The sequence below is a fragment of the Numida meleagris genome, chromosome 4 (assembly GCF_002078875.1).
Source record: "Numida meleagris isolate 19003 breed g44 Domestic line chromosome 4, NumMel1.0, whole genome shotgun sequence".
Taxonomy (NCBI): domain Eukaryota; kingdom Metazoa; phylum Chordata; class Aves; order Galliformes; family Numididae; genus Numida; species Numida meleagris.
Window position 1 is genome coordinate 4,752,866 of NC_034412.1, and position 24,933 is coordinate 4,777,798.

Consider the following 24,933-nt stretch of genomic DNA (forward strand, 5'->3'; position numbering starts at 1 on the left):
ATTTGGGCCCCAGACTGAAAAGGGGGGGGGAAACTATTGCCCCCATTACTGTGTTTTATTTGTATATATACCTTCATCCAGAGAGTTATGAAATCTCAAACAGCAAGTGAGCACACTTAATCTGATGCTGAAAAGAACCATCAATCCTGCAGAAAAACCTTCTTAAAAGAAAAAAAAAAATGGTTGTAGAGGTAAACTCAGGGAAAATCTGGGATTTAATTTGGAGATGGGCAGGAATTTGGTTGGTGATCTTGTTCTGAGCTAATGCGAATTAATTCTTTCGTTTCAGAAATCATACCACTATATGGGATGTCCAGCTATATTACCAGGGAGGATCAGTACAGCAAACCGCAGCACAAAAAACTCAAAGACAGGCAGATTGATCGCCAAAACCGTCTCAACAGTCCTCCTTCATCCATCTACAAAAGCCATATAGGCAACTGCACAACTGTATATAATGGTTATGCAAAGAGCCACAATGGAGCAAGCAGTGGAAGTGGTGGGGGGGCACCAGGAGTGAAGAAGCCAGAGCGCAGAGCAAGAAGCAGCCCAAAGTCTAACGAACAAGAGCCACATGGTAAAGGCAGCTTTATTTATTTTTAATTCCTTTTTATTGCACCTTTCCAGCGCTTACGACCGCCTGTATATGGATCTAGTAACTATGCCAAAAAACACTACCACCCACACGTAAAGACAGTGTTAATACAGTGTGAACTTAAATATAAACATTGAGTTTGCTATACTGTATTTATTTTGTAAGCCGAACCCGCTGCCTCCTATCTTTCATGACTATTCCCTGGTAGCTGCAGCATCATTCCCTTTTTATCTGTTAGGAGAAATGCATTTTGCAAGCAAGTTCTTGGTTTTATTTTACTTTTCAAACGGGCATCTTGACATTTCACAAAAAACTTGTGTACATCTGAGCTCTAACCAAGACCAGACTGCTAGGTAGTACTACTTTGCTCTTCTGGGTGAATGTAGTAAACTTACTGGAACATTTTGAGACAACTGCTGAAAAACCAAGTTTGTGTAAAGCTTCACTAGAATACCAGTTAGTTGAAACAGAAGAAACATGACTGCTTAATCTTTGCAATTGGAATTGATAGCCAGATCTGGCTACTTCTGAAATAATTTTCTTCAACATTTTTTTGAGGCTTATCATCAAAATATTGCAAGTCTACAGTAAAATGGTAGGTCATTCATCTAATAAAATCTCTAGCTTTCCACAAACCATTCTGGACATAGCCAGATCTACCTTAGTTTAGCTCAGTAATTTGTTTTAATAAATTACAGCTTTCATCCATTTTGTTCTCAATAGGGATCATTTGTTCATAAAGAAAAATGACTCAAAACGTGAGCTTTTCCACCTCAGCCTGTTGGTGTATTCATACACGCATACTAATACACAAATATCTGCAGGAAGGTGATCACCAAGGCTTTGTAATGGCTCCCATTGAGCAAAACTGTCTTTATAAGCTTCTAATCATCTCTGCTACTGCTTATTTAATTTCTGTGTTTCTTCTTGATTTATTTGGGGATTTATCAACACCTGACTTGTGGCCTTATGTGTAATTGGGGTGAGAGCTAAAAGCAGCCTAGAAGTAGCTGATAATTTTGATTTGTACTGCTAAGACGACAGTGTGTTCAGAATAACTGAGAAAAGGAACGTTGTAAGTAGCAAGTATGGAAACTTCTTTGACTAAGTGTGTGTAGGTTCTAGTCTGCCACTAGTTAAAAATTTGATGACATTGTGTTGTTGCTTCCAAAATTGCAGAGTACCCTGGAAAAACTATAAAAGGTTCATCATATATAAAGAATAGGAGTCTTGGGTTGGAAAGCCAGGCTTACAAAAACCTCTTGAGACGCACGCAGGAATGTATGAGTTTAGAGTAAAACTTAGAATTGTAGAATGGCCTGGGTTGAAAGGAGCACTGAAGATCACCCAGTTCCAGCCCCTCTGCCATGGGCAGGGTTGAAAATTTGGAGTAAGGTGAGGGAGAACTGAAGGCGACAGGTTCCTTTAACCAAATTTAACTGAGAGTTGGGTGTGTTTTATAGCATGTTGATTCATATTGGGCTGGTGTGTGTGTGTGGAATGACAGCTGGCAGGCTCATGGTGGATCTTGGGTGTCAGAACGCTCTGGTGCCAGCTCATGGCTTGGGCAGCAAGCTGCTGGCAGGAGAGGCTGTAGGAACCCTGCACGCTGCTGGAGCAGAAGCTTGCAGGTCCTTGTTGGAAACTAGCATGGGTCAGCAACAGAACCACCACAGTGGTGTTGCAGCCCTGAGGGACTTCAGCTAGAGTGAGGCTATTTCGCAGTGCTGTAAGAACAATAGTGAAGAAAGTGTTCATTATGCAATGCAAGGACAACTTTACTTTTTCCAAATTTCAGGGCAGGAGATATTTAAGTTAACAACATATTTTTGTATCATAATACATGCAAATTGCTTATTCTCAGTAAGCACTCAAGGAACGTTTTGCCTTGTGTCAATAACTCGCTTCCTGCAGATATTGAAAGAATGGTTTTTTTTCCAGCACTTTTGGAAGCAATGGGGTGATAGCATCATCAGTAGTGCTAAAATTGAGTAAGTAAATGATGCTGCAGTACGTAAACGATGTGCGCTTCCTCTGGCCTTTTTCAATGACAGTACTGTATATTTCTTTTGGGAGACAGAGTTGTAAATAAAGATTTCTGGCTTATGCTGGAAACTGGAAACCTGCCATTGTAAGATTAAAAAAGAAAAGGAAACCAATGGCTTGTAATCGAAAGGTTAGCAGCTGACCTGTGTGTTTGTTGTGGTGGGATGGACGGTGTCTTGTACAGGCAGAGGACTTGGGGGGTCAGCTGTAGGGGTTCTGATTTGAAATCCGTTTTGTAGCTTTAAAGTAGATCTGGTTTAAAGCTTGAATGGGAGTGGAGGGATCAGCTGGTTGTTTTTTTTCTTTTTTTTCCATAGAGGAGCCTTGCCATGTAAAAAGAGCTGTAAGCGGAAATCCTGTCCCATTCAAGCTGTCCTTTATGAATTTCGGTCTGAGTCACTTCCTTCTCATGCACTCGGTGGTTCACTCCTTGGTCATGGAATGATCTACTTGTTTGAGAGTCTTTGTGTGTGTGTGCAAGCACTGTGGGCACATAAGCAGTTTTAAGTATTCTTATAGCGCTCTTGCCCATTTACCGATAAAAAGTTTCTTCAAATCAGATAAAATCTTTTTTAACCCTCATTGAAGTTTCAAGAACCTAAGATAGCCAGAAGCACTTGCCGTGAATATAAGTACTCCTGCCTGCATTGCTGCTGGACATTTCTCAGCAGATCTGACTACTTCTGTGTGCTCATTTGTTTGAGAATTGACTTAGTAAGAGAACTTTCCCAACTACAGTGGTTTTGCTTAGGAAATATTTTAAAGGTACTAAACTCAGCAAAACAAGGTCTGAGAACAGTCTTTGTGGCTACCGATCCCTTTTCCTGCTTCCTAATCTCTGCTGGTTACAGTTTTTTCAGCCCAGCTGCCATTTCCATCTAGAAAATCTCCCACTGCAGATCCCTCAGCAAGCTGGTGATGTGAGTGAAGCTAGCAGGTATCGTTAGCCTGGGCGGGTGCTAGCAAGAACTGCTATCAGCAAGCTGGTAGTGTGTAATATCGAGTGAATGAATGACAACACAGGAAAAAGAGCTGATGCTTCCTTGGTTCAACCCTATCCTGTTCTTCCTCTCCTTTGTAACGTTTAAATAAATTTAGAAAAAGGGTGTTCTTTTATTTTTTGTTTTTCTTCAATTGTATCAAGTTTGATGAATCCAGAGCCTGTGAGTTGAAGGGAAATGGAGATGTGATTCAGTGCAGACAGGAACCAGGCGAAGTTCCTCTACTTACTCATTCTGTATGGTGCCAATTCTATTCCATTCTAGTCTTGAATTTGTTTTGCAAACCTGTTGGGCTGTCTATGTATCTGTGTCTGTGTGTTCCACAGATTGAAAAGCCTAGCTTCTTTACTTTTGGTCTTGTAAGCACTGAAGTTGAGAAACACTGTGGCAATGTATGTAGTGTTTATGTTCTCTTAGCCAAGAACTGATGGTTGTAGCCAGGAGCAGGGAGGGTACTGATAGGACAAGGAGTAACAGTTTTAAACGAAAAGTGCGTGGATTGAGGTTGGATACCAGGAAGAAATTCTTTACTCTGTGGGTGGCTGGGTACTGGTACAGGTTGCCCCCAGGAGCTGTGGATGTCCCATCCCCAGAGGTTCCCAAGGCCAGGTGGAATGGGGCTTTGAGCAACCTGATGTGGTGGGGGGTGTCCCTGCCCATGGCAAGGGGTTGGAACTGCGTGGGTGTTAAGGTCCCTTCCAACCCACCCATGAGGACTGTTACTAAACCGAGACAGAAATATTCTGCAGCCAAAATTTGTCACAAATGATTCTTCTGTAGACATTAAAAAAAATACCCTTGCATAAGTGCCACTTTCCCTGTTCCCTAAATGTACTGGATTGTATAAAATAAGGAGATCTAACAAGATTGTCTCCTGAAAACAAACTGTCAAAAACAAACACAATGATTTCATTAGTAGCGTGGAGTGATATGTGAGTTTTAGCATTATACAGAGTAACGAAGTATGAAGCACAGTATTTACTGGAAATGGAGACATTTTGAATCTTGTGAGTATAGATCAGCATCACATATGAAATCTTAGTAGTATTACTGTTCTTGCTGTTTTTAATAGTTTCAAGAAATAATATTACTTGACCAAATTGTTTAGATTCCTATATAATTAGAAACATACAGTGTGTTTGTGTGTGTGCTGGCTTATAAGTTTTAGTAAGTGAGAGGAAATAAACATGCATTAATTAGGGCACTTGTCTGAACTTGAGAAACCAGTTAATTTGTGACACCGGGGAATTTCCAGTGTGATATTCTTGTGCCTCTACCTTACCTCCCACATAATTACAGAACTTATGTTCTTGTTTGGATTTTTTGCATACATGGATACCTCTTAAACATTCTTTATCTTCCCTACTTTTTTGCCCGATTAATAGGGTGGGAAGTTGTTTGTACAGGCAGAAAGTGAGATGGTTGAGTTCCTAGTGGTTGAGTGTGCCAGCCAGCTCCATTAGCTGGGCCACACAGATTGTACACCAAAAAAATACTTCTTGAGGTAATCATGTAAACTGTCCACTTAAGCGAGCTCATATGGACTGATGAATGTACTAGAAAAGTTGACATTAAGCAGAGTTCAAGGAAAGTACATTCCCACGTTTATGTCAATCGTACGCATGCGAGAATTTATCCAGACCAGGCTTAATTCATGGCTGTTCTTTAGCAAAAAGAATTGCTGAGCTATTTGTCCAGTTTGACTGAGAAAGACACTGTAGGTTGAAGGAGAAAAACAAACCTTGGTTTCCTCTGCTGCCTTGAGATTTGACTTAGATCATGAGGTTTTCATGGAGAAAGGTTAAAATGAAATATCCAAAGAAAACCAGTGATATTAAAGGTCAAGTCTATGCTCATGTATTCCCTCCTTCAGCCATTGCTTTGCCCAGTTCCAAAACCAGCAGCGTCTTGCTTTGGGCTGCCTATGGTTTGTTCCAGATAGTGTGTCTTACCCTGATCAGCTCTTTCTTGGAAGTCCATTGTGTGCAAAATAATTTCCAGGAATTTACAAGCCTGTGGAAGTTTGTCTGCTTGTGGACTGTTGGGAGAATGGAGGTGTCTTCCTACCATACCCATACTGCAGGAACAAAACCAAAGGTTAGGGGAAGTGTGAATGACAGAGCACACAGCTTTGTTCTGGCAGGAAAGCTGTTTTGTGCTTCATTAGCACAGATTCCTGCAATTAGGGTGCAGGAAAGAGGAGATATTCACGCTCTATTTTTATGCACTTATCTTAGAAGATGAAAGGACCAGCTCCATAACTTAGGCACCAGAAGTTGTTGATAGGAGATTCTCTTCATTGTCTAAATAGGAGTGTTGCCTCTTAATATAACTTCACAGTGCTGTTCCATCTTGAATCTCGCTACTCTTTAAGGTGAACGTAAATATGTTTAAACATGGTTTAATCCAAGCTTGTTGTAACTGAAAATACAAACAAAACACTTGGTAGCTGTGGATGCCTTGATCTGGCGTGGCTGTAAGCTGCAAGAGTTGGTCTCTGGGGCTTCCACAGCTCTGAGGCAGAGCTAGGGCAGGTGGTCACCGTGCCTCTGCTTAGATTTGCAGTCTTATCAAAGAAGCTCAGACAAAATAAACCTGACCTTAAACAAGCTATCCTGTTAGAAACACAGCTCAAAGACTAGGAAAGCGTAGCACAACACTGTAAAGGGGGGAAAATCTGGATGCAGGGCTCTCTTTTAACCTTACTGGTTACTTAAACCTTTTATTGTTTTTCCCTCAAGGCTGTTTTTCACAATTGTGATCAACCCCTCTTGTCTCTTCTATTATTTGTCCCATCTGCTTTCATCCCTCCCTTGTCTCGTATTTCTACTGTGATCTCTGGCTGAGGGGAGCTGGATAAGCTATCTGCTCCATGATTTATCAGGAAGTTGGTGCTGGATGACGCAAGGCACAACCTCTTCCCCAAAGGATCTTCATATTATCTCAAGAATTTGCAGCTTCTGCTGCCGCCGACAGTCAAATCCAGAAGACTGAAACCTGAGTCTGAGACTTTTTCCTAGGAGTTTACGTAATTTATAGATATCCAACCAAGAGGAAAAAAAAAAACATATCAAGACCATTTTCGTCCTGTTTAAATGCTCAGTAACTAAATCCCCATGCTGGGGAGAAAAGTTACACAAAGGTCTCAGGGCTTCAGAGCAAGATAAACAGTGTATTCTCACCAGTTAGTAGGAGATAATGTGGACCACCGACAAAGGAAGGGAAACAAATTTCCCTTATTTGGAAATATCTGGGACATTGAGCCAGGAGGGAGAGGGTATTTATAGTGAAGAGGTAGAACATTTCCTCTCTCCAGAGTACAAAAAAATAAAAACACCTAATAATTTAGCGAACAATCCCTATTTGTATGCCCAGATGTTCTGAACAATGTCTGTTTGTATGTTCATCTGGGTTTACAAAGCTAATGAATTGAAATTTCATGTCCCACTGAAGTTAATGGGATTTGTTTACCCATCAGTGAGTTTCCTTTTCTCAGAACGGATGGAATTTGACATCCAAAGTTTTGAGTATTGCAATTAAAAAGTGGACGAGCTTTCTTTTAGAATGAAGCAGTCGTTTCATTTTCTCCATGGCTTATTACAGAAGGCTTTGTCCTGAACCTCGGGGCTCTGGTTTTTTTTGTTTATTATTTTTCTGCAAGGAGCTGTGCTTTAGAAGCAGCTGCTTTGATTTACCGTGGTCCATGTGACTTTTGTCTGAATTTCATCTCAGCAATGAAATCCAGATCAAGCTGAAATTCTTGTTGCCCCGCTGAAGCCTTCCCAGTGATCCGTAATCAGGTGGATATTTCTGAGAAATGTTTTAAATATTTGGAAAGATTCACAGTGGTGAAAGTGGCCATTGAAGTATCTGGGATTTTATGTCGTCCTCATCCCAGCACTGCTGATTGCACAGACAGTTCTTCCTACTTGATTCTTATCGTTAATGGTATAGACATGCGGACCAGGGATTCTTAAAGGATCCTCTTGAGTGTACTCCTCATATCCCAGACATGAGAGAGCACTGATAACATCATGTCAGACTTCTTATTTACTTTTTTTCGTTTATATTGTAGGAATTTAGCACCTGTCAGTGAAAAGGATTTACGATTTATGCTGAGTTCACTGGAGACACGTGGTAGTGGGTGACAGTAAGGTTGAGCCGAGCACGCAATCCTCGTGCTGCGGTGTGTGTGGATGTTGTGCAGGGGCCGTGGGGCACAGCTGGGGAGCAGCCAAAAAGCCGGAGGCTGCAAAGCTGGATGCAGCCATAAACCAAAATTAGTACAAAACCAACTGGCTTCCTTGCAAACTCACTCTGTGTTTTCCTTCAGAAATGATCATGTTTGTCACATTTGTTCTTCGTTCAATGCTGTTTAATATAACGCTAGTTCAAGTAGTTGTAGGTCATCGTTCAGGTCTGGCTGCAAAATAATTTAGGCTGGGATTGTTCGAGTTAGTTGTTTGTCTTCTGGCAGGAGGAAGATAGCTTTCTCCTGTTCTGCTGCCAGTCTGTAGGTGTTTGTGCTGATGGAGAGGGCAGTGGGATTTCCTCATCTTCCCCATCTTTGAGGAGTAGAGGCTGAGCTCAATGGAATTAGGAAAGAAAAAAAAGAGTTTTCTCATCTTGGGTTGCTGTCATGGATGCCCCTCAAAGTACCTGCAGTCTGGCTACATCATAGCTCTCCTCTGGAAGAAGAGGTCAATAATGTAACAGAAAAGTTAGGATGGGATTCTCTCAAAAAACACAATGACTCTGTAGCTGCTCACCTCAGCTGATGGTGAAAAATCCCAGTGCAGGTCCCATGAAAACTCTTCGTATTTCAAATTTGAAGGTTTTTTTTTTTTTTCTCATGGAATCTAACTTTTAAAAACATGCAGATACTGAAAATAGTGCATAGGAACAGAATTGCTCCATCAGTGTAAATATTAAGACAAAATCAAGTGCAGTTAAGTGCCAATTTTCTGCTTTTGTCCTCTAGGGAAATTTTTGCCTGCTTACTTTCTCATCAGAGGGGAATAGCTCTCTCTGATTCTGAGAGTAAAAAATGGGTTATTCTGAAAACCTAACATCTCAAAGCTCTTTCCATTGCCTGTTGCGAAACGTAGAGACATTTCTCCTCCAATTCAAGGGAGGCTGAGTGGTTGTGACTGCAGGCAAAATTTGACTTGCAGTTGTTTACTTAAAGTCTCTTTGAGTCTTATGGGCACCTGTACGCCTTTGCCTTAGGGAAGTGCTCTGCTGCCTTCTCATTGTAGCAATGGTGGCTTGACAGAGTGTATTGCCAAGGAGATTGTTAATTTTGGCTGAGGAGCTGCCTTTAATCCAGGCCACTTTTGTAGCTCCTAGGGTGTTTGCTTCAGCTGTGCTGTCTGATTTATTTCCTGTGCAAATATACATATTTGCAGGTTATTTTGCTGGTTTTTTGTTTGATCAGGAAGACACTACTATTGTGCGTAACGAGCAGATTACCGAAAGCGTTTGATGGCCATTTTTTGTATGGTTGTACCTCTGAAGATTCAGAAAAAGCAAGTTTTATTCTAGGTGCAGTTCGGATACCATTGCCTCCCTGCATTGTAGACAGTGTCTTAGAGAATAGTGTTTCCCAGTTGGCATGGTGCTGCTGCCACAGTGCTGAAAAACCTCTCACCTCAGGCTGGTAACACTGAAGGCTTGTCAAAAGCCGTGCTTTACAGCAATTGTTTTCCACTCAAATGTGAGGGTGCAGGAATCCCCTGACACGAGTAGACCTGTTGGCTGCCTCAGCTGGAGGCCCATGGAGAGAGAGAATGGTGGAGACAAATTCACGTGAGAGCTGTTTGCGGCATCTCAAGCTGGCGGCGAGACGCGGCAGAGCTGTCTGTGATCAGCCTGTGAAGAGATGAGTGCAATTTTTGGTGCTGTCAAGCTTGTGCTTTCCATCAATGCAGAGCTCAGTGGAGAGGAAAGTGGTGCGACCGCCTCTTGTTGCTCATGTCTGTGACTTTCTGACCTCACGTTGCCCAGCTGCTGAGATGTCTGTTGCCGTGACTGAAGGGAACCTTTTATTTCCGAGAGGAAATCTTGGGTCTGTAAGTTCCAATAACGTCATCGCACAGCTGGCAGCAGCGAGGCCTCCTCTCGAGCTGCAGTTTAGGAGCATCGGTACCTTGGTGACACAGTAGGCCCTCACCTCGTCCTCCCCCTCCCCTGGACTGGAGGATCGTGTAGGGCTATTTTGACCCTGTTTGTGGCCGCCTGGAGTAATAATAGTAGTGACGTGTTGCTCTGGGCAGAAGTTACTTCTGCCTTTGAATGACCGCTCAGTTCCTCAGACTTGGAGGGCTGCCTGGACTGCCCTGCCAGGGCGCACCGTGGCTCTGAATACCGATGAAGGCACGACAGACAGGCAGTCATGGGCTGAAGTGACAGGAAATAGGGCTGAGAGAGGGAGGGCATGGAACAGTACGCGAATAAACGAATGGAATTAGGGATAAGGCGATGCCACGCATTCCAGCTGTCATAGAAAATCATGAGACGTTTGAAGAACTTCATTGTGTCTCGAAAAAGATTACCATTTGCTGGCAAGGCTTGTCACTGAAATGAAACATCAGATTCTGGCCCAGAAGCTGTGAGTCAGGAGCTGCAGGAGAATGGGGAGAGGGCTTTTCAGTCTCCATGTCAAATCAGAAAGTTTTCTCCTAACTTCCCAGGAAAGACATTAATGGCAACTGTAAGTGGTTTACTTCCAAACTCCTAAAAGAATAGGTAGGAGAGTGTTTTGTGAAGATGTAGCAAATAAAAGGAGCTCCTACAAATCCAGTCAAATCAGAAATGATATAGGAAAGGAAGAAAGCCATTAAAGAAGAGAGATAATGCTTGTTTAAAACAAACACTAATAAATACATTATTGCAGTTCAGTCATCAGTCAAGTAGGGCAAGGTGCAGGAAGGGACAACAATTGATTATCATCATTTATTAATTAGAAAGGATTGACTGTGTAATTTTGAAAAGAAGTATTTTCCAAGCCTGCCTGTATGATCTGATCAGAGATGAACTGCACTGAGCTGCTGTTCTCTGGTGGCTGTTCAGCAGGTAACCATGCAGCAGGGCTGCATCCCCTCCTTGGCCAGAATGCAAATGTCCTGCATCTCTCAGCTGCTCCACCTGTAGATATTTGTATTTTTAGCTGCAAAGATGCTTTGTTCAACCTTACTAATAGCTGTCACACACGAGAACTTGCCAGCGTGAAGAGTCTTCACCCATCTTGCATATGTGGATGCAGGAGTTTTGCCTGTGCCAGCACAGCTTAGAGGAGTGCTTTGGAGTTGCAGCCTGTAGCACTTAAATTATGCTAATAAAATCAGCAGAATATTAAATGGCTCTTCTTGGCTAAGTGCTTTTTTGTGAATCAGCTATGGCATTTTTCACTGTGGCTTCACAGAAGGAAAGCCTGGTGGCTTTCATCTTCTCAAGCCCCTGTAGCAGGCAGGCTGCTGTTGTGTAGTAGCAAAAAAACAAGCTGCCTAAGGTAAATAGAAACAAAAATGTTTTGACACAGAGAATAAGATAAAGCAAGGCAAAAGCAGGAAAGAGAGTTCTCTGCGAAGATGTCCTGTAAGTTAAGTTGTTGTTGTTGCAGTGGATTCAGCTTATGCTTTCTGTGTTTCTGTGGGTTACGTCACTGTTTTATTTGGTGTTCCTTCAAAACCAGCCAGCTGCAGCAATATGTAAGTGCATTGCATCTGTTATCTTCTTTGTAAGATGTACAAAGCGCTTTCTTAAGATGTAAAATGTATGTGATATAGACTGGGCAGTTGCTGTATTTTCCTAAGAAAGCCCTTTTCTGCCTTCTAATGGACCAACTGCGTGTTCACAGTAGGAATTCACTCAGATCTTCGGCCAATGAAGTAGGAGTTGTTATTGCTGTGTCCCAGCAGTAGCAACAAAGGAGCAGAGAAAAACAAACCCAGCGTGTCACTTACACTCCATTTGTCCCTTGCATCCAGCATTTAATTTCTCTTGTAGATGCAGCTGATCTTATTTCCCTTGCTGCTTTCCTAGAAAAAATATACATCAAATCAATACTGGGGGACATGGGAGGACTGAATGCAATTAACATTTAGTTTGAAAACAAATTTTAGAGGAAGTGACTTTGTTGCATGCAGCTGAGTGCTTCCACATCTGCTTGATGTGAAAACATCTGATGCTTGTCGAAGCGATGGCAGATATCTTTGGTTAAAGTTGCAGAATGCGGACGTGAAACCAGATGAGCTGAATTTGTACTCCAGTTATTTGGAGTGCCCTGCCCCGTTGATGGTAGGAAACTGACAGCAGTTGAGGAAAAACTGTCAAGTTGAAAGGTATGAACAGTGGCCAAGAGAGTTTTGAAATATATCGTTTAATTTATACATAAATTACAATGGTGTTGAGGCATATGTTTCAGTAAATCCCACTGGCTAGGGATTTCATTTTATTTATTTAGGTCTGATAATGGATTTCTGAGTTTTATGCAGGAGTTGTGTTTTGTTTGCCTTCAGTTATTTAGGGAGTAGCTCGATTGTGGAAGCTACCTGTATAGGATTTGGTTTTTAAGGCCATGCTTATAGACATCAAGTAAGGCATTTTAGCAGGAGGATTAGGATAGCAATAGGGGGAAGGCTCCTGGAAATGGAAGACTACTGTAAGATCCTTGTGCACAGCAATTTTTTAAGAGTGAGATCATTTCAACAGTTCGATGTTTTCTTGAAGCTGGACAGTGTTGAGTTCTCTAGCTCAGACATGGGAGCTGCAGTCATGTTCTATTGCTAATGTTTTTGTTAGCTTTCTTGGTATTAGCAGAAATTTGAAACGCTAAGTATTTAGAACTGAAAGCTCATTCTGATACTTGCAGGCTTCCCTGGCAATCTTCCTTGGTGCGCTGTATTTTTGCGTGGCGTGATTGACTGTTTTGAAGATAAAGACTTCTTTTCCATTTCAAGATTTTAAAGGGCTCACAAGTTGTGTCCACTGGGGAAGTAGTGCTGAGAAGAGTTGCATAAAGCCTTGCACATTCAGCATGGCTCTGGGTTTGCTCTGTTCGCTCTGTTACACCCATCTGCTAGCACGCATCTTTGCTGTTTATTTGAGGCCCTGTCCTGCGCTGAACCAGCTGGCAATGAGAGTAGGCAGGCATCTGTCCTAGGTGTCATTTTATTCAACATTTACAATAAGGAATTGAGAGATGGAATAAAGATTGTTTCTTACTAAATTATGGTCTGTGTCAGGCTTTGGTAGGTTTGGGAGTGCTAGATGAGTTAAGCGGAGGACATGAAGGAAAGAAGAGAAGGAGGACACAACAGGATGTGATGGAACTCAAATGGCTTTGAAAGAAAAACATTAGAGCAAAGAGCTACGTTTTTGTTCTTCTCAAGCCTGCATTTTAATTTTTGTTTAGGTTTTTCCGTGCAGTAGTTCTGCACAGTAGTTTTTGGGGGGGGGGGAAGTCAAGCTGCCCTGTAGGCAGTGAGAAGAAACATCTAGTGAATAGGTTGTGAAAGAAAGGAGTTTACTTCATTTGAAAAGGAAAATGTTTTCCAATGTGTGAAGGATTGCAACAGAGAAAGTGATGTTGAACTCATCAGCAGTGGACGTGCAGGAAAGGAGGAGTAGGATTACGCTGCGGCAGGGAATGTCGAGGAGGCAGCCTGCCTCAAGTTAAGTGCCTCAAGTAGTGCTGCCTCGCTTAGGACTGTTGTAAGATTGTCATGATTATGTCGTGTGCTTATTGTCTTTCTTTTAGTTGCTATTTTTAAATTTTTTTTTAAAAAAAGAAGGCAGAGATCTCTTGGAGTGGGGGTTAGGTATGGACGTGGTCATGTTTTGGTGCAGGATGAGGGACTCGATGACCATGCGACGGCCCCACCAGTCCTCATTTCTGTGAATAAGCTGCAGTGTGGCATCTTAAGTTTTAGACTGCTTCTTGTGTAAGGAGATATACATAATTGAATGTATATTTCTACAGTCGTCTAAAAGTAAGGAGTCTATATGTGTTCTAAAGAAGAGTGTGTCTTAAGCTGTGACATCGGCGGGCAGTTCACAAAGGAGTTGTGCCGTGTTCTGAAGAGTTCTGTTTTGTTGCAGCTCATAGGTTGTGCTGTACGTGACTGATAGAAGGTCTCTCCTCGCATTAAAGCTGGTCACAGCCCCAATAAATCTGGAACAAATTCTGAGAAAGCATGTCGTGTTATGACTGGCATATCTGTGAGCGTGGAGCTCTGCTTGAGAATTAGGCTGGAAGCTTGTGAAGTGCTGGTGCTGATGTCATTGCTTTGGAATGGAAAGGCTGTTGAAACAGTAAATACTTTCTGTGGCCAGAAGCTAAGTATTGAGCTGGACCTCTTCCTTTCTGTGGAGGAAAGAATGCAGAACAAACCTAAAATCTCTATTTGCAATGGGAAAATGTTAATTAGTTTAGAGCTTGCAGCTATTTCAAACCATTTACATACACAGCTGCTGTTCATGCAAACATGAAAAACATTCATGGAAACTTCAAACTTAACCTTGAAATGAAAAATTTTTTTCTGTATTTTAAAGCTGTTCTTGGATTTCAGAAGTGTTGTTGGAAAGATCTGAAAGTTATATTTGTACCGTACGTGCAGAAGGGAACATAGATGCAGGCTAACAGAAGCATATAATGAAAGGCTTTAGTTCAGCAGGAATTAGTGTTGAAACTCTGTTAGCACCAAACAGCTGCTGGGAAAGCATTCCGTATTTGTCAGGCACATTTACTCTTGGTTATATCTGTGAAGCTGTGGTGATGACCCAAAACTTTGAAAAAAGAGAGCTGATGAAAATACAGGCTTAGATGAGCTCCAGGTCTTACAGCTGGCTCCTCTGCTACCAGGGGTTGGTTAGCCTGAAACACTGGATGCAAACAACCCCCAGCTTGGGATGAGAACCTCATTCTGTAGCTTGGGACAGTTCGAATGTCTGTTAGACAGTGAGAACTGCATGAGAGCTCAGCTTCTTTGCCCTCCCTCGGAGGACTCCATGAGCACTCACAAGGAATTTATCCCCACCCCCAGCTTCCTCCTAGGGTGAAGATTTTTTGCCATGGCAGATGCAGGGAATAGATGTGGAGGGGAAAAGTTAGAAAGGGACAATGACCTGAAGTGTTAGTTGGGCTCTTCCTTGACGTGACTGAACTGTTTCCAGAGTCAAAAAAAGGGAAGGAAAAAAGGAGTGTTTAACGCCATGGCTTCCTTATTCCTGTTCTTCCCCACCTTTCCACCACTGCACCTGTAGTGTCCTCGTCCCTAAGTGCCCCAGTGTGCTCATCTAGGAGCAGTCGTCAATGCGCATTGGTTAACAGAAGTCATGAGGTTGTTAGCATTACTGCAGGAATAAAAAGACTTTCCAGCAGTTCTGTTATCAGTGTAGTACACATGTTTTTTTTTCCTCTCACTCCTTCTGTGATTAAAAGACTTCTGCTCCTTGCTGAGCTTGATGCTGATGTGCTGTGAAGGGGCTGCCAGGTAAGGCAGCATCCTGCTGAGGGTGGGATTCCGGGCAGCTTCCTTTCTCCTTAGCTTAGTCTGGCTCAGGAGACTGTGAATAATTCTGTTTGTTACTGAAAGGAGATCAACCGTCCGTAGAAGCCTGAGAATTTTTATGGCTCATGAAATGGGAAGGCTAAGTATTTGAAATACTATAAGAATGTGACAGTTGTGAGCTTATTTCTTTCTTGAAACTGATGGCTTCTGTTTTGCTAACAAGTTTTTCCATGGGGAAGATTTGCACTACTCTTTTCCTAGCCTTGAGGCAGAGCTTGGGCTCAATCCTGAGGTCCCCTTCCACCTGGAGCTGCTCTCTGCTGTCATTAACGTGCATATCTATCGCATCCTGCCTTTAATTTTACATTTGCACTATTTCCATATGAGGTTACCTATTCCTTGGCAATATCTACGCTGTGCCCATAGATACCTGTATGCCCTTAATATCTCATGGCTTCGGTGTGCCTGATACTCAGAGCCACCTTGTGAACACACAACCTGCCTGGAGAGGTAGTACCAAAAAGCTGCTGGTAGTACTCTTCACCCAGAAGCCTGATTGAGGCAGTACTTTTATTTTAATTGATTGTAATGTTAATTTAATTATTATTCATTATTTCCTGGGTATACCCCAGCTCTCTTAGGTCTTAAAGTCAGTTCCGGTGTTTGGAACAATGTGAACCTTCAGCTCTGACCTGCAAGGGTCAGAGGACTTAGTACTGCACAAAGCTATCGTTTTTCGCAGGAGAGGGAAGTGAGATTTCTCAGGGCTGCAGGGTTTATTTTCTTCTCTTCCTTAGTGTGACACCAGTAGCATCCTTGTTAGAAAGTAGAGGGGGAAGAAAATTCAGTCCCCGTGTTTGGTATTTACGATCAAAAGTGATTCACGCTTAGCTTCGGTGGGCTGTAATTAAGAGTGACATAATAACCATAAACTTTCAGTAGAATTGTAGCAGCATTTTTGTTGCATTCTGTAGCCACAGAAGCTGCTTCTTACTAACATCCCTTTGAGATAAGCCTGCAGAATCTCTGCAGTTTCCATGCCTGGATCCAAGCGTTCACTTCTGCAACAGTAATAGCACTAAGGGGAACCCTGAGCTCTGAGCCCCTACAGTTTTGGTGATGATGTCGCTTGGATCAGCATCTCAACCTTTTCCTAAGCAATTTAGTCCGTCTGCATAGTTTTCAAGTCAACGTATCTTATGCTGGCTAAACCCCGTCAGTTTATACACTTTATGATACGCTCGAAGGGTTATCTGCTATGGAAAAAAGCAATCACGTTATCCTTCTCTTATTCTGAATTATTAAGACTTCGTTCTTCTCCAAGTGCCTGAGACCAAAAGGAGTCCAGGAATGCACAGAACAGCAGATCTGTCACTCCCGCTCTGCACCTAGGCGAGGTGCAGTCTTGTAGGAGAGATGGGCATTGACACTGGAGGTTTGCCATCAGCATTCAGCCAGTTTGTTTCTGGCAGCCGAGCGGATGGAATTTTTATAAAGATGTACTTTTTAAAAGCAGGTCACGGACAAAAATAAAGACGCATTCTTGGGCTGGAAGAAGTAGGTCAGGTTTTGGGGGAATCATTTGGGAAAGCTGTTGTTCTAATCTTAGCCATTTTTCTTTAGTAATGTGTTTTGGTTTTTTTTGTTTCCTATGTCAAATTTTTAGTCTCTTTCTTTTATAAAGAGACCCCTACACATTTTATTTGCAGAGGTGGGAGAGATGTATTCCTCTGCTTTGGCTAGCAAACTTTTTACCTTAACATTTAAGAAAGAAAATATGTGTTCCTAGTTTTCCATTAGAGAACAGCATAGTGGAAAGCGCAGCCTCTCCGTGCTGCGGTCCAAAAGGAATAAAGCTGCTTTCTGTCACCTCATTACTCTGAGCTGATGCCTTACCTCGAGACTTCTTTGGGGGATTGGTGGGGGAAAATTCTGATTCCGCTGCTCAGATGACCACTTTTGCAGTATCTTCCGTGCTTAATTGATTCATCTAATCTGGGGGAAATACCTTGCATCCTGCCTGCTGTGGTGCTTATGGGGGATGGGGAAGCATGGTTTGCACACGAGGTCTGGCTCAGGAGCTGGAGAAAGCTGGGGCTCTTCCACAACCCATTGCCTTTGGAAGTAGGGTGATGTTGCTCTGTGGAACCAAGTCCCTTAGTAACATTGTGGAGGATGCTTTTACAAATAATCCCATTTTTCCAAATACTTGCATTTACTGCAAGTTTCATTCCCTCCTTTCCCTCTGTTACATTTTTAAATGCTAATTTCTGTACCTGCATACCCTACATTTACAATAGCAAAACAGCTGATGCTCATGTACAGATAACCTGCATCTCCTATTCACAGCTTCCTGAATGACTGTTGATAGAGCTGACATTTTTGTTTCATTTCAGTAATTTATTTTTCTTCCTATTTCCACATTCTCTATTTTACAGAATATGATTCAGAAACAAAAAGGGTTCAAGACATTCTTTCTGGAATGGAGAAGCCACAGGTAGGTGATCCAGAATTAACCCCGTACCAACAAAAAATAGCAAATATGATAAGTAGATGGTGTCACAACATATAGTGGTCACTTCACAGGGGAACGTTTCTGAATTTTTCACTTTATAGATTGTGACTTCTATATATATCTAGCTCGTTTTACAGGGGTATAGCAGAATTGTAGTCATTGGGAGTAAAAGTGAAGCATGCTTCATACTCATGGGTATGTGGAGGAGTCGTGCCAGCTGCCTGTCTGCAGAGAGCTCCCGCTACTGACAGCGTCATGGGGAATCCAGTGCCTTGTGGTGCTCTAAGTGGCTCCTGCCCTCTTCCCCTAGCTTTAATTTCATTTGTCATGAGCAATTTGTCTGTAATCATGATTAAATTAAGCTAATTCTATTGTTCAATGGCAATTGCTGTGTTCTGTGTTTGTCTTAACCGTAAAAGCACAGGAATTGTGATGGAAATTGAATCCCTGTGTAAATAACCGTAATGCTGGGTGTGACCACAATCAGGTAAGGTTGTTAAGAAATGTGGCTGTAAGGCCTTTGAACATGATGTTTTTCAAATTGGGTGCATCAAATGAAAAACCAAAAGGGGTATTGTGGGGATGTAAATAGAATCCAAACACTTGAGAAGAGTTTCTGGGAGAGAACAGAAGGGAGGAAAGCCCGGTTAGCACAAAAGTAGGCTGGATGATTGTACAGAGTGAGTCAGTGTTCTGTATGGAGGAGTATCTGACTCTTCTTAATTTTGTAAAATACTTGACGTGGAGAACATGATGAGTCATGTTTATATCTGCAGAGGTCAGAAGAGAAGCGATCTGAGCAGGTTAGCAGGATGCAGAGCTCTCTGTAATGAAATTCATGGCAACCAGAGCACTTAAAGCAGAGGGCAGCACAGCGCTGCCATCAGACAAACACTGATTTTCCTTGAATTAATTCAAAAATAGGAATCTTTAAAATAAATCTCAAGGGCAGCCTCCTAGTTCAATGGTTATGGCACGTAGCAAAAGAATGCTGGGGATTATCTGCTGCTGCCTCTGTAATTTAGACATTTGTGAGCAATTAAACTCATAGGAGTGCCATGAACCACTAATCTCTATAATTGATTGTGTGCTTGTAGTCAATGTTATATGTGACAGAAGTATATCGCATTATGCATAAATAGTCAGCTGGGATGTATTTTCTAGTGAGCCCTATGCATCCATGGCTGGAAATGGCATTGAGCCATCCAACCAGGTGTCCAGGTGTCCCTGTATGAGACACCTTTCTGAGAACGCTGTAAACACCCTTCTACAATTATCGATTTATTTTAAAAAGCCTGCTTTCAGTAGTAGTGTTGTTCCAAGTTTGAGGGATTTGCAACCGAGCCATAACTTCATTCATCGTTTCATCCCTTTGAGAGCAAAAAATTAAAAACATTCCATGCCTTTATTTAAACAGCAGTCTCCCAGTTTTAATTCACACTGGAGCAGACAAGCAGGCATTCTCTATGGCAGACAGCTGGCTGAGGGAAGGGAAACCTGAACCTGTGCTCAGCAGAGAAAAGGGCCGGGGCTGCAGCATTGGGTCTGGCTTCCCAAAGGGCAGCCCGCTCTGTTGCCTTGTTCTGCACCAAAACTCATATTTAATCACTGGGGTTTTGCCTCAAATTGCAGGATTAGGCCCATCATCAAAAAGCAAAATCTCACCCTGGTAATAACCATGCATTCATTTGACCCCCACGTCTTTCAAACGCTGCCCTCGAGGGAGTAAATGAATGTAGCTTTCAGTGTAGTTCTCACACACACAATAAAACCCCAAACCACACGATGCCTGTGAATGCTAACCCGGAATTTGAAAGATAATGAAAGTTGTACAGAAACATTGTTTGTTACCTGAAAGAGTGGAGGGGCGGATATTCACCAGCCTTGTAGCCTTATTAAAACCTTGCAGCAGTTGGGATTCTTTCCCAGGGGCTTTCAGAAAATAATTATTTACACCAGCGAGTTTTGATAGCATATAAAGGCGGGCATTTACGGTGTAAACCGAGACGTTTTCCGAACTAATTAACTGTGCTTTTCATGAGACACACAAAACTCCTCACGGAGTTTTTTCACCTTTTGTTGCGGCCCGGCCAGGAGGCAGCGCTGGGTGCTGCAGGTTTGGGGTGGGCGTGCAGAGCTTCAGCAGCAGCACTGCTTCTGCCCAGCGTGTGGCCAAGTGCTGTGCTGGCATGTCCCGGCAGGATGGCGGTAGGGCAGTGTCAGTGGGCAGTTTCCTATGGTAAATAGGTGTTTGCATGCAGTTTAGCTGTCCTGTCCCCCTACAGCACTGAAAGTGCTGCTCCAGCCCTGCTTGCTGTTGTCTGGAAGGTGCTTCTTTTCCCAGGGGAAGTGAGACAAAAGGGGCTTAGGGCTGCTGAGAGGCCTGCGAGTGCCTGCTTGCTGCTTCCAGCATTCCGTAAGCCCGTTTATTTGACTTGCCCTTTCTCATAGCAAAGCGAGTGTTTCCTGCTCACGTAGGAGTTGTCTGGTGAAGTGGTGGCTTTGGCATTAGATCAGATATTGAGGAGATACGCCCATGGCTGGTAAACGTGACATGATAGTGAGCCTGTTACTCGGTGAGCAGGAGATAGGTTTATCTCTCTCTGTGCAAATAAATCCGCTCCCAGTGCTCGCTGGGGCACGCACAGGCTGTGCTGCCCTATATACCCAGGGAGTGTACGGGTTTGCCTTTCCTGACTTTATCACACAGGCAAACTCTCGTTTGCTTTACTCTCCTGGTGCTGTGTGCAGCTCGGGTTTGTATTTCGGGCTGCCCATCAGCAGTCAGCGTGCCTGTAATGCTGCCATGGTGGCAGCTGGAGCAGCACCGTGCTTGGGAGCTGCTTTGGGAACTGAGCCTCTGCACGGAGACGTGTGCACGCTGACTTCAGGATAAGTCTGGCTTTTCCTCGTGGTTAGCCCGTAGCGCGCTTTCTCTTATTTTAAGAAACGTAGAAAAGACTTAACTTCTTGCAGATTGCTAAAGTTCACGGAAGGCCAAAGTTTTTAACCATATGCAGAATGTATATACGTGTGTCCCTGTGGGTAGTCATAGAGAAAAACACTTCAATAGAACATTGGCAGGATATCGTGCTTCAAGCTCCAAGTTCGTCTGAATTTTTGAAAAACAATTATGCAAGCATATTTCCATAATAATAAAAGAAACTGCACGTTGATGGGTCGAGCTAGTATGGTAGTAGTGTATGTTTATGACCTATTAAAAACATTATTTCAAATGCGGACAGTTATCTCTAAGTACCTGTGTCATAATTTAATTCACATACAAATTGGTATTGAATATTTAACTCATCTGTCATCTTTGAAGCATTCAGGATTTTTCTAAGCTACCTAGCCCAGTATCAGTTCTCAGTGGTCCAAGTTTTTGAAGCAAACTTGGATTTCATAGCATCAGAAAGATATGACGAGCAAGAAATTCAATGGAAATTCAGTGGAAATTCATTTCAATGCGTGTTCATTTCTATCTTTAACAAAAAAAAAAAAAAGGTTGATACTACTTAGAATTAATTTTTCAAACAACATCCCACAAAGGTTTTTTTTCTTTTCTGGCACCACTAAATGTGCTGCTATAAATCAAAATCCTGAACTTTCAAGAGCTTAAGCTGAGACACCTCATGGCGTCACCTCCTTGTCAGTGTGTTAAAAACAGATTTACGGCTTGCTTGGAAAGAATCTGCTTGATGGAGTGCTCTCATGCACAGTCAGAGAGCATGTCAGCTGGAAGCAGTGCGCTTTCACATGAGGTGTTGGATGTTCCACGTTGTGTAAAGGCACTCAGAAGGCAGATCTGTAAACAAGCAGGCCGTGGAACCCGACGTTCCAACTCATTCCTGGGGTGCGTTCCCACAGGACCCAGAATTGAACCTGAGCTGTTTCAGTGGAAGCCCAGTTACATGGCAAATTAATGCTGGTTCCTCGTTACCAAATCATGTCTGGGTAAAGTGTTCAAACCTTCACCAAAAGTTCAGGAAATGTGTAACTGAGCGCCTCCGTCATTCCTCCTACACTTTCTGAATTAACGCTTGGCCTTCTGCATTAGGTCCCTTAAAACGGTAAAGCCAAGGAACCAATGAAATCTGATGTATAGAAGAAATGAATTTAAAAAAAAAAAAACAATCATCTTAAAAGGAAAATCTTTCCATTTGATGCTGCAGAAGGGAAAAGGTGGTCAGTTTCGTTCTGGGAACCGGAGAGCTGCCATCAGAGAGCTGGATGCTGCAGGGCATCATCCCTGGACTTGCAGGGGATGACGTGCAGAAGACGTGCAGAAAAATGCTGCTCTGTCTTTCCAAGATAGCCAACGTACCCATTGTTTTACTCTTCTCTTGAGGCTGTGGGGTGTGAAGAGGGTTCTTTTCTTTCCTGGCCTGATAGCAGAAGGCTGTTCTTGAGGACTGATGCCACTGGCCGCGCTCCTCCTCCAGTCTAGGGTTGTTTGGACCTGTACTGTCAGAGAAGTGCCGCACTGCTGGGCTGATGAAGCTGCTCTGTGCTCTGGTGCTAAGGTTTGAGGCACTTTTTCAGTGTTTTCTTCAAGAAAATTCCCACCCATCTGGCAATTAGGTCCCATGGTAGAGCTGCGCCCAGCGATGGCTGTGGATCATAAAGCAGCCTTTCTGTCAGGGCTTAAAGTGATTCGTTTGTGATGTGATTTTAAATTGATGTCTCTTTCGTAGGTAACGAACATTCAAGAAAGAACGGTTTCACTGTCGTGGTCACCTCCAGCCGGCCTTTTAAATGCAGATAGACACAACAATGGTTTGCCTTACACCTGTACTTACGAGGTTGCCTTATCGGATAAAGGGAGGGATGGAAAATACAAGATTATTTACAGGTAACAGGACCGTTTTTACACTTGTGCTACTCTCAATTTGTGCTTTCATTAGAAGGCTTCTCTCCGTTTGTGTGAGGGTGTATCCTTGGCATGCCCCTCAGTAGCACAAAGCAGGCACGTTTGCAGCAGCCTGCAATTTCTTCCTCTCCGTCCCATCTGATCCCCTTGCTGCAGCAAGCTGGCAGCGTGCACATCCCGAGCTCCTCGCTGCTTTTCTCCTTCCCACTCCTCAGCGTGCTTCGCTACAGGAAAAACTTGAGTTCTCTGTTCCTTCCCATTGCTTTAGACTGGTTGAGGAGGGAGCACACTGAGCAGCGGGCTGCGTCGCCCCGCAGAAAAACCTCGAATGCTTGGCTCCTAGCAGCCTTAAGTAAAAATTCGGAGGGATTTCTCTGTCTCTGGTGTCAGTGATCCCCTGAGCTCAGCTCGTGATCAAGTACAGATGGTGTTACGCCTTTCTTTCTTTCCCGCTAATGACGTCTGGGATAGAAAACTTTGAGATGCGACCCTGGCTATTGTGAAATAGTTAATCCTTCACAAATGTCATTAAATAGAGTCCAGGTGGTACAGTGCTCATGGAATTCGCCTTGAGACCAAGCTATCTCCTTTCTTAAGACGTCCTGTGAACTGGGGGATCCCTCCTGGTCTGCTGCATGGACTGCCTTGGCTATTATAAACTGGAAGCATTAACCAGGGAGGTGCTGCCTGCTTCTCTCTGATATTTACACTAGCTGTTTGTGAGTTATCTTCATATGTTCACGCATTCTGTTGAGCTCTTAAAATGGAAAGGATGCTTTCAAGTACTTTTTGTGCTTGCTGCTCCGATGGCTGCGCATTTTCTCCTGGTTATGAAACGTTGTGCATCTGTTTTAAAGCTGCTCAGAGTAATCTGTCTCCTGCTGCTGGCCAGTGTACAGCCATTAGCCGAGCGTGCTGCGTGTGCTCTGCTATGACCAACAGTGATCGCTGTTACTAGGGACGAAAGAAGGCCCTGCAGTATGTGGAATACGTTCTCTTTTTGCAAAGAAGTGCACCCTTTTCAAAAGGGAAAAACTGAATTTACAGAGATGTGACTGTATTTCAAAAAAGCTTTTTTTAATATTATTTTATTTCCTGAATTTCTGGCAGCTCAGCAGGCACGTGCTTTTTGGCTGATCTTGTTCCCATGTTTTTGAGACATCTCTCTATATTTTCCCAACTATCTATGGAATATTTCTTTATGGTAGAGAGTTTTCTTGTTTCCCATTATGTTAATAAAACTGTGAATAAGCCAAGTACTTACAGGAGACGATTATTACTGAACTAACTACTAACCCATACTATAATCTTAAGAAAGTAGTGAAGCGCTGGCCCAGGTTGCCCAGAGAGGTGGTGGGTGCCTGGTCCCTGGGGACATGGGTGTCAGGCTTGCTGGGGCTCTGAGCACTTGTTGGAGCTGTGGATGTCCTTGTGCATTGCAGGGGAGTTGGACCAGATGGCTTTTATGTGTCCCTTCTAACTCAAACAATTCTATGAAAATCAGCAATGTGTGACTAGTGTTGAACGTTCATTTACCAGCAAACTAGCCAGAAGGAAAAGACTGTTAACTTCAAATTTAACTGACACACCAGCACAAGATACATGTTTTTTTTCCTTTTTTTTTTTCTTAAACTTAGTCCTTTTAATGTTATTGAAAGTTCTTCTTGCTATTAAAAGAGATACGGATCTCTTTCAGTAATGTTAGAGTATTAATTAAACATCTTCTTGGCATGGTCCTCACAGAGTGTGGTTCTAGAAGTTAAAGAAGTAATACTCAGTGAAGCAGTTGTCCAAGAAACAGTACTTTTCCTTCTGATGTCTGAAGAAGTATTTTGAAATAATAAATGTGCAAGGGGTACAAAAGTAATGTTGTATTGATTCTGCCCTCTCGGCCCTGGGAGGGTTGGAAAACATGGTAAGTTTTATCTAAATGTCAACAAAATGTAAGAACAGTGTTGAAATAAATGGGTTTCTTAACAAATTGGGATGATAACTCCTTCTGTTACATATACAGAGCTTTATAAAGTTTTCAAGACATGAGGTATGTTGACAAATTATTCGTGTATTGTTTACTACTATTGTTCTGTGGTGGAATTTCTGTTTCTTCTTCCAAGTCGTAGCATGTAGGTGTCACTTGTCACTGGAAAAACAATAGCTGTCCTGAGTGCGATGCTGCTTTTCATAATTAATTGATTATTTTTTTTCTGCAGTGGAGAAGAATTAGAATACAACCTGAAAGACCTTAGGCCAGCAACAGATTATCATGTCAGGTGAGTCACTGGGAATATGAATGTCACTTCAATATAATCTGATCAATTGTATGGAAGTAAGTCATGCAGAAGTTCGTTTAGTCCAACCCAAATATAAGGTGTAGCTAAAGCAAGAGGGAGAAG

The 24,933-nt window shown here is 42.7% G+C and overlaps 1 protein-coding gene across 2 annotated transcripts in view; it reads left to right on the forward strand.

Moving 5' to 3' along the window:
• The window catches only part of FNDC3B (fibronectin type III domain containing 3B), a 153,261-nt gene that overhangs the window by 74,267 nt on the left and 54,061 nt on the right, over positions 1–24,933 (forward strand). For both annotated transcript variants that reach the window (XM_021397061.1, XM_021397062.1), the window contains 4 exons: positions 290–577; positions 17,594–17,652; positions 22,365–22,522; positions 24,751–24,810. In XM_021397061.1, coding sequence (XP_021252736.1) covers positions 290–577; positions 17,594–17,652; positions 22,365–22,522; positions 24,751–24,810 — 565 coding nt within the window. The remainder of the gene's footprint in view (positions 1–289; positions 578–17,593; positions 17,653–22,364; positions 22,523–24,750; positions 24,811–24,933) is intronic.